We start from the raw sequence: 13489 nt of genomic DNA on the forward strand, positions 1-13489 counted from the left end.
TATATTACATATAAGTTAAGTTGAAGTTAGAGATAAGATTGTGATATGCACGTGGCTCATGAGGGTATTATAATCATTATAACAGTGGCAAATATAAAAGACAAACTTTGCAGTGAGGGCCTCCACAACAATTGGAACAGCTCTTTACTGTATATCATTTTGAATTGAAATGGCAGCTACACATTTGAGAAAGAAAAGTCCATTTTGTAATCAATCATTGCCCACATTTATTAAAAATAATGACAAAGCAGCAATAATGACAACAGCAAAGCAGCATGTTATAATTACACAATCACAAGGTTAGTGGGGTACTTTGTTTTAGAATTTCTTTCTTGAAGATCTGTGTTTTACATACAATGACTGTTTTGAAATGTTTAGTCATAAACATTTGTTCTATATTTTACACATTTAGGCCAAAACTTTATAAAGACAAAAATAGCACCAGACCTGCATATGCAGAAAAAAAGTCTTGAAAATCCAAATTTATAAATCAATTTGTATAAATAATCCCTCATACCAACACATTTTGGAGTTGTAGGTTGTACATTCCAGTGAACATAAGACATATACTCTATTTTTATATTGACTCTTCATAAATATGTAGTAAATAATGCACTTGTTTTAGGGAAACACTAAGTTTTGGTAATGTCGAAGATTTTCTTCATTTAATATCTCAGTCAATCAATATTTGCATACATACACATCCCATCACAAGTAACACCCACCCATCACATCATGGAGGCTCCCTAAGAGTTAAAGACAAGACAAAAGACTTAAGACAATGTAACCATAAACAGAGTTTAAAGCATTTGATAAGTAGGATTTTTTGTTTGTTTGTTCTGACACAGGGCCTAATTTAGGTCAGATGGCCCTTGTCCCTGTGCATGCTGCTTTAGTTTATATGCTCCTGCAGCAGTTCAAAGGCGAGTTGTGTGATGTGCTGCCACGCTTTGTGCACGTGGTGAGACTCAGTACTGCGGGCACAGATGCAGAAGCGAAGCACAAACCGTCCAGAGAGTTGACAAGGCACCAGGTGGATCTGTCTGTTCTTGGTGATCCGCTTCAACAAGGTCTGGTTCAGCTCATTGGAGCCCTACACAAAGCAGACAGAGAGAGAGCAATCCTCAGTCATGTGAACAATATATTGTTCAAGTTGAGACAAATAGTTTCATTATTGATATAATAGGGTAAAGTCTTACCTTGATTCTGAAGCAGACCAGGCCCAGCACCACCTCAGCACAGATCTCAAACCTCTTGTCAGCTCGGACAAGGCTCTCAAACTCTTTGGCCAAAGCAACTTGCTGTAACAATGACAAAACAAATGCATAGATTAATGATATTTTGGTAAATGTTATATTCATGAATTATACCAACACTTAATAACTAACTGTAATGTTTTATGATATTTGCATCTAGCCATTTTGTCTGTAACACCCATCATTTTCCACAAGAGGTCAGTGTGATGCAGCTAGTACTTTGCTGAGCACTGATTCTCTCCTTTTACTACCCTCAAGAGATAGATTAGATCTTTTTGTGGCTTATTACATTCAGCAGGTTATTACTGAGTTTTTTCTTTCTTTTTTTTTTTTAATAATAAAATATATTTACACTGTGGCAACCAGCAGCAACAGAAATATTAGAAATTTGTATAAACTATTTATTGAGGATAATAATTGTAAGAATGGCACACAAGTTTCACACTTTAAAGCTTATTTCATTAAACCTGCTGACGCACATCCAAACTGTACACATTTCCTTCCAGACTGACCCCATCAGCGCTTTCACATTCTTTGCCAACAACTCACCCTTGCTCAGAGCTTTTTACAAGCTTTTAAACCACTGGCTGCTTGTGTATTGGTTTACTGATGCAGTCATAATGTACACATGCTCTAAAATAACATTACACTTGTGTTTTTCAAATGTAATGGTTTGATGTAACTGATGCACCCAAATAAGGGAAATTATCTTTGTGCGTATATTCTAACGGAGATGTACGCCCATTCGCCAGAGCAGTGTGTTATGGTTATGCCTGTAGGGATCATTTCTGCTTGATTTCAAATTGAAAATAAACAGAAAACAGGCTAATTTGATTGACAGGGCCAACTGGAGGGCCGGAAGTGGAAGATAAACTGGAACTGACAGCCTCATGGAGAGAATAAAGACTGGTAGTGAGGAGATCGAGGTGGATGTAATGTGTTTTTGAATGTCATATGCTGATGAGGAAGAGGGTGGTGGAAACATTGGAGAGAAAGAATATTTTAGGATTAACTAGAAAGGAAGAATAAGGGAATTGGATTGCAAACATGAGTATGTTTTGATAGTACTGAGGGATTGTACAGTAACTTAAGCGGCATAGAATTTAATTGTTGTGACAGATTATCACTGTAAATAAATACAGACTATTATTTAAATCAGCTATTGGCCTTTTTACAGACAGACAGATAATAAAGGAAATGGCAAGGCTGAGCAAATTTGCAAAAGGTAGCCGTTAACATGAAAACTACCACTTTGTAACATCAAAGTGGAACAGAGCATTTTGAATTTAGGAGTTACTCAAATATTTGTGAATGAAACAAAACACAACTCTGGGTATGTCTTTGAGGAGGTGATAACATTCTAACATGGCTCAATTTTGCATAATATAGGACCTTTAATCTATATTGTATTTTCTGTTGTGTGCTGTGTTGTTACTTACTTTGCGAATATGAGCCTGCATTTGTTTAATCCCAAATGTGCGGAAGACAAACCACATTTTCAAAGAGCGAAATCTTCTTCCAAGTGGGATCTGCCAATGCTTTGGATACAAAAAAAAAAAAAAAACACAAATCGAAATGAAACTAAAACACAATTACATAGGCAATGATTACTAATAAACATTTGATTTTTATTATAAGGCTAACATTATCTTACCCGATAATCTGTAACCAGTCCTGTTAACAATAACAACCGAAAGGTTAGAAAGCAGATACTATCAAATGTAATCAAAATACTATCTGATGTACATATTTCTGTTCATTCACACATGTTGGGTTTCCATGCTTCTTGCAGAAATTACATTGACTTACATTTATTTCCTGCAGACTGATCCTAACCTTAACCATGTTACTACTTGCCTAACCTTAAACTATTTTAAACCACACTTGAACATTAAATGATGTTATTGTTCTAGTAATGATCTAATAATAAAGATCTAAGTCATGGGAACCTGATTTTTGTCCCCATTAGGAATTACCTTTGAATTGAGTGCGTATTCAGATTTTACCTGCCCACAGTCACTATCTAAAACTGTAAGGCCAGAAGGACACCTAAGTGGATTGACAAATTCTTTGTAATATATTGAAATAAGGCTGTATTGTTGTATAATGTCCTCATCCAGGTGGCCCTGTCATCCCCTACCCACTTGGTATCTCTGTGATCAGTGGCAATCCACACAGCCCTTTGTCCTACACAATCCCACGGCTTCAGCTAGCTCATCTGGGGAGAATGAAGGCCCTGTTTGCTGCCGCTAATAACCACTAATTAGATTGAACAGTGCAGTGTATGAGCAGGGCTGTTAGAAGGTGTTTGAGTGGTGGAAGGCTGCTAATTGTCTGTCTGTCTATCAGATAAATAACAGTGCAGCTCACACATCTGCAGGAAAGGACCATACAGCAAGCTCCAATGGACAGTGCAGCGTATCCAGTGCCCATACTTGTATACTACTACTACTATTATACTTATGTTAATTAAATTAGGTCACAAATACTGCAAATCAGCTTAACATACAGTTGGGAAAAGATTAATGCATTTATAAGCTGGTTGGCACACACTAAGCCATGACAGACTAGACATGAGTTCTGAGATGTATTTTATGTATAGAGAATTCACCAGTAGTTTGTTTAAGTTTAGTGTAGATTCACCTGACTCCTGGTTGTCATGTTTAAGGTAGAATGGCTCCACCTTGAATGCTCCAATGATGTCCGCTCTTTTCTTCACCCTGTGGGAAACAAGAAATTGCTTTAGGCCATTTATTTTATCATTTCTATTGAAAACAATATACAAAACATGAACTTATCTTAAATGACAAAACCACACAGGGCCTAAAACCCACCAAATCAAAGGAAGTTATTTTTGTGTTCATAATATAAATCTAATTATACATGCAAATGATTATCTATTTTTCTCACTATATAGATTAAAGACATTGTGCTTATCTAGTCTCCCATTTATCTGGAAATATAAATGAGGAAGCACCTTTATTCCTCTTTTACCGTGTAGCTGCTGACAAAAGAGGCAGGTGAATTACATAGACCTATTTGTACACTGCAATTGTTAGGTGTAGATGGATGGAGCCCTTTAGTGGTGATAATAACTGCTCTTTTTAGATAAGACTCAGGTACATTAAACAGAAAAAGACTTACAAAGCTTAGAACAGCCAAACAATTTTCCATTCTTAGTGAAAACACACAACATTGGAAAAGCAGAATAGAAAGGAGTTCTTTCTTACCACATAGAGGAGCAGTCAAAATTGATTAAAAGCCATTTGTGTGGGTTGAAGTTGAAAGAATCTGCAAACTGAAAATGTAATAATTAATGTGAATCAAATGTATCAGAAGAGATAACATAAGTGCCATGGATAAAGTACAGTTTGACCTGATGCAGTACAGTTTGACCTGAAACATTTTTACTCAAGGGTGATTTTTTTTTTTTTTTTTTTACAGCGATATGCAAGCCATCCTAGTTCATATAGATACCATGGTACGTCACACTGCATTTTCTATAACACTTTCTCCTGCAGTGGTCTTATCTAGACCAAACCCGGCACACTTTATTTGAAATGCAAACGAGGTAACCAGGAGTAAAGCACATCGCAGCCGTCTCTCCCTGATTTTTTTCTCTTATAGCAACACCGTTTGTAATCAGTTCAAATCTTTTTGTTGACCATCTTTTCTCATATCCTCTCTACCCAACCTCCTCAAATGCAATAACACACCAGAGAAACAAAACCGCCAGACTCCTGACTGACAATTGTGATACTGACAGATTCAAAGACCTGTTGCCCATCACCCGTCTCCCATAGCAACGGCCCCTCCAGCATCAGCCGCCTCCAATCATAGGGTTACTGCTTTATCACCCTATCTCATCGCCATGACTGTTACTGCTGTATCACCTTAGCAAACGTTTCAGTTACGCAAGAATTACTAAAATTACAACGAAACACAATTTCCAAAACTAATAACAGCAACAACATAAACATGAAAAACAAACATTTGCCACTGATTATTGAGGAAATACATCTGGACAGTATTCCGTATGGATGCAAGACAGATACAATATTGTAAATTTCACTTATACTACACAATTTTGCTACAGTTTAATTAAATTTACAATAGCATTTGCATAAACGATTGCCTTCTGTGTAATATGGTGCTGGGAGGTTCCCTTATGCCAGTGATTGTGTCATTAGGATCCATGTGTTCATTAAGGACAAAAGAGCATGACAGTTTTACAGCCACGACAGGCAGGTTCAGTCTCCCTCCACATTGTTTGAACTTGTGTGTCTAATAAACAGTGATATATAAAGGTCTAGCTGTGCCTCAGGAAATTACTCTGTCCTTATCAGTTGGTCTGTGCAGCCTGTGCCGCAGCAGCTGCCTCTCCAGCCTCAAAAGAGCTCATGTGTGCTCTGGAGATTTGGACCCATCACTCCACACTTTCTCTGTGGCATTAACATGAGGCCATTTCAATCTCTAATAAACCAGAGTGATACAATCAGCATGCAAAGTGTTGAGCTTTGTAGATAAGCACAAGCCATTTAAGTTTAATAATTTTCCTGTTCACATAAAATGTCTGAAAATGTCCAGTTAAAAGGTGCACAATGTAAGTTTTGTGATGGTTTGCCTAAAATTTTCTACAGTGTGGCATTAAATGTATCTATCACTATGGAGACAAGCAGCTGATGGCTCCAGGTCAAATCTGTGGAGGGAAAAGCCCTAAACAGTAATGCAGGCATTACGGTAACAATGGATCTTTTTCAAGGCCTTTTTTTTGCAATGTAAATGCATTGAGTAATCACAAGATAGATAAGTTTAATGCCATATCATGGGACATTCCTGACAAAGCAGTATCTCTATGGACAGAAGCAGGAAGTAGACCTCCCCACTAGAAGAGTTATATAATGTACCTTTAATGCAACACATTTCATTTTGAGTAAACTGGTCATAGAATGGTCCTTTAAAGTTATTGCCCAAATATGGATAATATAATATATAATTTGTTTGACATTGGGACATTTCTTGAGCATATGTTTTCCCTGATACACACCTCAATCCCATTCAGCAGGGGTCTAAACTCAGGGCAAATGAATGAACTCCCGGCATATGCAGCATCCACATGCATCCACATGTTTTCTTCATTACCTGAATAACACAAACAGAAAACATAACTGGTGTGTATTTTTTCCCCTAGTGGGTGATTGAGTGCTTTGGTCATAGTTGACTTACAAATTGGTCCAAGTTCCATGAGATTATCGAAAGAGCAGCATGATGTGGTACCAAGGGTGGCACACAGCTGAAACACACATTCACACAGTTAGGTCTTGACTCTTTCATTTCCTGGAGACGGATCCTAACCTTAACCTTGATTACTTTCCTAACCATAGTTACTATTCTCATAGCTTTAACCTAAACCCTAATTTTTCAACTAATATTTTAACTTGAATTCATGCCACTTATCTAATTTGATTTAAATTGCTTCATGAGGAGAGGCAGGTTCCTATGATGTGACTATATAAAGTCACATCGTAGGAGGGAAATCAAGCTGGTTAAAAAAAAAGAGCTAATGACCTAATTAAACTGTTTTATTTATATATATATATATATATATAAAAATAATGTATTGGTTTCATGTTGTATTTTTTAGCATTTATAAAGTAAGATAAGGTAAGATGTCTTTGTGCTTTCTTACGTAGAAAGGGACGAGCCCTGCTGCCTTGTCTTCTTTGATCATCTTCTTGAGCAGTGCACCTCTCAGAGAATAGTTGTAGTCTGTGGGAATCTTCTTCATCATGATGCCACCAATGAGACCAGCTCTCTCCACAGAGGAATGAGCCTGACCGGAGGTGCACATTTATTTAAAAAAAATAAAAAGTTGATATGCATGTGAGGAAAAACATCCTGACACATGTCTTGAGACCAGCAGTAGACTAACAGAAGCTGGTCTTGTTCAAAGGTCTGTGTGTCCCTCAGGCAACTCACTAACCCAATCACAAATTCAGTCTGCAATTCAACCTGATCAAAGCCAGCACGCAAGTAACCCCGTGTACAACAAGACTTGGATTATTATGACTAACATACTCGTGTACAAAGATTCAAAGCTTCTGATAATTTTATCAGTTGATAGACCTTAGTTCATCATCTCATCTCATAAGGGAAATTTATTTAGAACACGGAGAGCGGCTCAAAAGTTCCCCAATACAAGCATCTCACAGTTTCAGCAATAAAGACCAGACAATTCAACAATGGCTTAAACACTCTATAATAATACTATACTAACATATCTTTATCTGCACTTACTTGTTCAGATGTGTAAGCCACTAATTTGGAGTAGATTTCGGGCTCTGACAGCTCTGGGTTGGTGGACTGGACTCGTTTGACGGCTTTACATCGGGCTGCAAGTAGTGCCACCAGTGTCGCCTCACTAGCAGTGGACTGTGGGACAAAAATCAAAACAAATTTTTAAAAAATTTAAAATAAAATACTACCATGTTTAGGGCATGAGCTTATATATATAAAAAAAATTCCATATAAAAGTGTACTATCAGAGCAACAGGTGTCCTGTTTTTTTCATAGTTCTGGTTAGTGAACTATTAGTAATCAATGACAGTATTGAAAAGCTGTGCATATGAGTCTTTTTACATGGTGGTAAAAGCTTGTAGCTACATAATAAAGTCTATTAAGAGTGTCTGCTGGGCAAAAGTCAATGCAAATTTCTTACCAGACACAATCCAATATTGCATTGTGACAAAAGGCCAACAGAATAAATTATAGCATTTAAGCCTCATTTTTTTAAATCAATAATTAGATAAGTGGCCTGCACGTAATATTCAATCCAAATGAGTTTCAAAGTACAAATAAGGGAGATTTCTGAGTTTGCACACTTTCTCAAGGATACTTCCTGTCTGACTAATACAAAACCCTCATAAAACAACCTGAGGTGAGGGTCACAGTGTGTTACAGTGTGTCTGCAACATAGTTACAAGAGTGGGAATAAAGTGAAATAGTAGTAAGAACAGTAGCAGAGCATGTTTTTGTAGTTGAATACAAAGAGTTATGCTTTATCACTTATTAAAGCAGCAAGACAAGTTTACATTGTTATTATGGGCAGTGGTAGTTCCACTATTTCATGTAATCAGTACATCACAAAACACACATAACTCTAACAGACATTTAACACAATGTGCTATGACCTAACCCCTAAAATAATAATGCATATACCACTGTGTTAAGTAGCTGCAATGTTATCAGAAAAATGTACAGAGCAATGTAATTTAATAAAAATGTCAAAATTTAAGGCATTGCAAAATCTGATATTAAACCACTGTGTGTGTCACATATGGTGTGTGCTACCAATGTTTTCTTATAAGCTACATTATCAAATATAGAAATCTCTCCATGAAAAGTGTGTAGGGTATGTATTTCTAATGTAATTTAACTACTGAGTCATGTCTATTTTTCTAATATTACGTGATTTGCATTCATTTGCTGTAATGTTTTATATGAGGTCACCAAAGAGGTTTTCATCTCTATTGTCTACATACAAGCTGTAATACTCTGGGCTAGACAATGTGCTGGCCTAACACTCATTAGCCTGTACCGCTCTGAGTAGCTCTATCCGTTGCCATAGTGAGCCACTGTAAGCTGCTCTCCAAAAGCCTAGTCACCAAAAGGGAAACAAAAACACATGCCAAACCCACCACTCACAATAAAGAAGGCTTGAAATGATCTGTCATCTCCACGCACTCACTTCCTCTCCCATTCACCTCTGCCTGGGTGCACACCACACACACACACACACACACACACACACCGGTATTGGCCTGGTATGGAACACTAAACTAATGCTTAAGTCGTAGGCACACGAAAACAATCATAGAGCTGTCATGGCCTTCCCCTTCTGTTTGTGGATGACACATTAAAAGGCAATTTCCTGTCAATTTTCTGCAGGTTTGAACAGAGAGGACAAATCAATAGCAAAGGAGGATAGTGGATGAATGTTTAAACACCTTTGAGGGGCAGGGGTGACCTTAAATTCAACAGAAAACATTTAACATAAATATAAGCATAAGTAGGTTAGTTATAAATCGTTAACTATGGCAATACCCTATAGTTGAATTGGAAAGTACTTTACATAAATTATATATATATATATATATATATATGTATATATATATATATGTGTGTATATATATATATGTGTATATATATATATATATGTGTATATATATATATATATGTGTATATATATATATATATGTGTATATATATATATATGTGTATATATATATATATGTGTATATATATATGTGTGTATATATATATGTATATATATATATATATATATAACATAATAACATAATAACATAATAACATAAAACGGATCATTCTGTGTCAAATATAAACTAAATGGATCATTCTGTGTCAGATATTGACAGATTCTTCTGTGTGATCCATCAAAATTCAAGACTGAATAGTTGGTGTATGTAGGTGCTACTTTAAGTGGTGATCTTTATGCCCCTATATGAGAAAAATGGATTTCCATATTAATGTATGGGTGCAATTGTATTACAGAAAATAATACAGCAACATACAATGTTGTTTGTAGTGTCCCACCTTAAAATACATAGCTATTGGTATTGATGCAGGCCATTACAATCAATCTATTGAGTCACTATTTTAAGTTATACACTAAAAGATTGTGAGTTTATTGTGTTATTTTTTTTTTGTTTGTGTTAAGCTGTGAAGTTTAAAAGAATCTTTCAACTTTAACTTCACAGCTTTTCCTGCTCACCTGTAAAACCCCTCCTCCAAGGCCATGAGTTCCAGCTAAGAAACACTCTGGCAGCTTCAGCATTTTTCCAAGCCAGTCCAGCATCACTGTCTCCAGCTCAGTACAGGCTGGGCTAGCAGGCTAAAACACACATTACACTTTTCATGAACTTGTCATGTGAATAATAATGGGGCATAATAAAAAGGCAAAAATTTACCCAGGAGAATCCAATACATCCGATGGCTCCACACAACATGTCGGCCAACAGAGAGGGGTAAGAGTTTCCTGTGGGGAAGTAGGCAAAGAAATTTGGACTATGCCAGTGTGTCACCTGGAAAGATAAAAATATGACAATATAACTTTTTGCAAAATACATGGCAATTCATGGCAGTATCTGGATAGCCAATCAAGAAATAACAAGGTCAGTTATGTTGCCTGGACTAGCGTCACCAGAGCCCGATCCTGGAGCCAGACCTGGGATTACCTGGAGAGCCAGAACCACAGGCTTTCACAAAACTTTACAAAGACAAGTGGGTCTGGTTCTGTATCTTGTCTCCCAGATTCCAGAGGGCAGACTGACTGGTGGATTAACCAATCAGAGAGACGCATGGTCTGGTTTGAAAAAAAACAAAAACACACTACGGTCTGATTCCAGACCCGTGTGGATTCTAATAGAATTTTGACAAAATGCAACTGCTTTCTAAAATAAAACCCTTAAAAATATAAAATCAACAGAGAAGTTTTCTTGAATCAAAAAGTCTGGTTTATTTAATCAGTTGTGCGCACAATCATCAAAGAGCTGTTGTCCTTAATAGTGTTGTCTCACCCTCAGCTCAAAAATGAAAATACATACAGTGTATTTTCACCATCAAAGCATTCATACCCGTTTAGTCTAGTCCAAGTAGCTCGAGGCCGCTGGATGCACAAACAAGAGACACACTTGTACATAACAACAGATGGTATTATGAAGGTTAGGACAAAGAGATCCGTAACAATACAAGTAAGTGTGTTATGGCTTTCTTTAGGGCAGGGGTGTCAATGACATTTTCACCGAGGGCCACATCAGCAAAATGGCTGTCCTCAAAGGGCCAGATGTAAAATAAATGCAACTACTTTTTTAACTTTGAATTAACTGTTTCTGCATTTATTACTTATTCAAGTTACAAATATTGCATATTCATTTGCATAGATGTAAAAATATGGCTGTGTAACAGCATATTTCTTGATAAAATGACATTTTAAGACTATCATACCTTTTAATTTACCCTGTTGAGGGCCACATAAAATGACATGGAGGGCCACATTTGGCCTGCGGGCCTTGAGTTTGACACATGTGCTTTAGGGTAAAGGAAGCCATATCGTTACCCACAAGGGCAATGCCTTGAGGTCCTCCCCAGAAGAGCTGGAGGAAGTGTCTTGAGTGAGGGAAGTCTGGGAGTCTCTGCTTAGACTGTTGCCTCTGTGACTCAACCCCGGATAAGCAGAAGAAGATGGATGGATAGCAATATATGCTTGTAAACCATTATGGCTCATATGGTGTGTGCTACTGATGTTGTCCTTGTAAGCTACATTATCAAATATCTCCATCAAATGCATGTATGTAGAATGAACATCCACAAGTCAGTCAATTAGAATTTAAATGAATTCTAATTGCAATTGCGTCTTAAAGTGATGTTTCATCCATCTGGTCACAATATGCCGTGTTACAGATGAGGAGTTTGCACTCACCCCAGGCATAATGACTCTCTCCACGTCCTTCAGCACGTCATCATAGGGCTCTGGATCCTCTGGAGCCTCGGTAGGGATGAGCTGCCTCAGATAACCAGGCTCCACATCTGGGTAAACAGGCCGTTGCTCAATGTTCTCCAGGTAATCAGCCACATAGTCGATCATCTCCTTCCCTTTACGACGAAACTCTTCTGCGTCCATATCAGATCTGCAAATCCAGGTCAGTGTAAACTTTATGATGGCTGAAAATCAGGTAAGAATAAGGACACACAACCTTTGCTCCAAGCTGTTACTATTGTATTGTCTATTGTCTATTTAGTTTCAAAACATATCAATGATCTAACACAGGGGCTATTAAAAATACAATTAGCAAAGTTGTAGATCTAATAAACCAAAACTGAATTAGGATAATTCCAGTATTAAAATAGCTCTAAACCAGTATTAAATTGGGAATAAAACAGGACTAATTGCATATAAATATACCAAGACTTTAACATAGACATAGTATAATGTGTGTTTATATAAAAGCAATGTCACTTGTTGCACTCTTGGCAGATTATTGACCTTTAGCATGTCCTACCAGACATAATCCCAGCTGCTATTGTTAATCTTACTATGCCTGGACACACAGAGGGACATATAGATTTCCTGGCTGTTACACAATAAACAGATCTTCATTGACATATTGCTCTTTTTTCTATAGAGTAAATAAAAAGGCATTTTTAGATTAGTGTAGTTTCACTTAGCAAAATTCAGATCTTGTTTCACCAAATATTTAGTACTTACCAATAGATTCTACAATAAATTCTACACCTTCTAAACCACAAACTTATAAAGAAGCATTTTTCAGTGGCGTTTTCCTCTTAAGTCAGCTGATTTTACAATTAATATGTGAAATATCAAATCAATAGATTCTAAGTGCTTGATGGACAGACAGCGCTCAAGTGATGGAAATGTAACCGAGAGAATCCGTCATTTTTCAAAATAAAAGATTTTTCAAAATAAATGATTGTTCAGACTCGGATAATAAATACAACGGAAATAATAAATTATTTCTTGGATGGCCGCTGGCCCGGTACCAATTGATCCACGGACCAGTACCGGTCCACGGCCCGGTGGTTGGGGACCACTGCCCTAGAGGATTGAAAGTTTAATAGGTTGATAGGATTATAGCATGTACTCACAGTTGCAGTTGTAGACGATGCAGAATAAAGACTAGATCCTGTTGTCTGTCTTGTTCAGCTGGGCCTCTGCGGCTCTGTTTGTATGTAGAAGCAGGATTGGAGACATTTGCTCCTTTTATCTCACCACTTAGAGCCCCCCTCCCTTCAGCCCCCTACAGATCATCCAATCACAACCCAGCTCTTCACCCACGTGTAAGACTGATTCATAAACGCTGTCTCTGCCTTGACATACGTTAATTACAACTGTAACCGAGGTGGACACATTTTCTGGTCATTTTGGTTGGTTTTTCATATTGGATAACATAGAAGTTATAATAATAATAATATAAAATGTGGACAGTCCAAGGTTGTGTCACAGGGGTACCATTCACTGTGGAATCTTGATTAAGGACATACAATGCCTTATTTATTGTACTGTAACTGTAACTGTAACTCACTGTTGTGATCGGCCATTGTTGTAAAGACACTGCAATGAATAACAATGTGAACTTGGTTTAATAACGGTGTGAAATAGGTCAAAAACTAGTCTGTGGATTGATTTTACTTTGTAA

General features: G+C 37.1%; 1 protein-coding gene across 1 annotated transcript; it reads right to left on the reverse strand.

The window, feature by feature from the left end:
- Nucleotides 1-206: 206 nt before the first annotated feature.
- ddc (dopa decarboxylase) lies at nt 207-13018 on the reverse strand. The gene is made up of 14 exons (XM_033981671.2): nt 12939-13018; nt 11755-11962; nt 10244-10357; nt 10048-10167; nt 7554-7688; nt 6946-7089; nt 6483-6549; nt 6304-6398; nt 4487-4554; nt 3900-3976; nt 2911-2930; nt 2696-2794; nt 1200-1301; nt 207-1093 (listed from the first exon to the last, which is right to left on the reverse strand). The coding sequence occupies exons 2-14, from the start codon at nt 11953-11955 to the stop codon at nt 893-895; spliced, it is 1443 nt and encodes a 480-aa protein (XP_033837562.1). The 5' UTR covers nt 11956-11962; nt 12939-13018; the 3' UTR covers nt 207-892.
- Between the last annotated feature and the right edge of the window lie 471 nt (nt 13019-13489).

The sequence above is a fragment of the Periophthalmus magnuspinnatus genome, chromosome 16 (genome assembly GCF_009829125.3).
Source record: "Periophthalmus magnuspinnatus isolate fPerMag1 chromosome 16, fPerMag1.2.pri, whole genome shotgun sequence".
Taxonomy (NCBI): domain Eukaryota; kingdom Metazoa; phylum Chordata; class Actinopteri; order Gobiiformes; family Gobiidae; genus Periophthalmus; species Periophthalmus magnuspinnatus.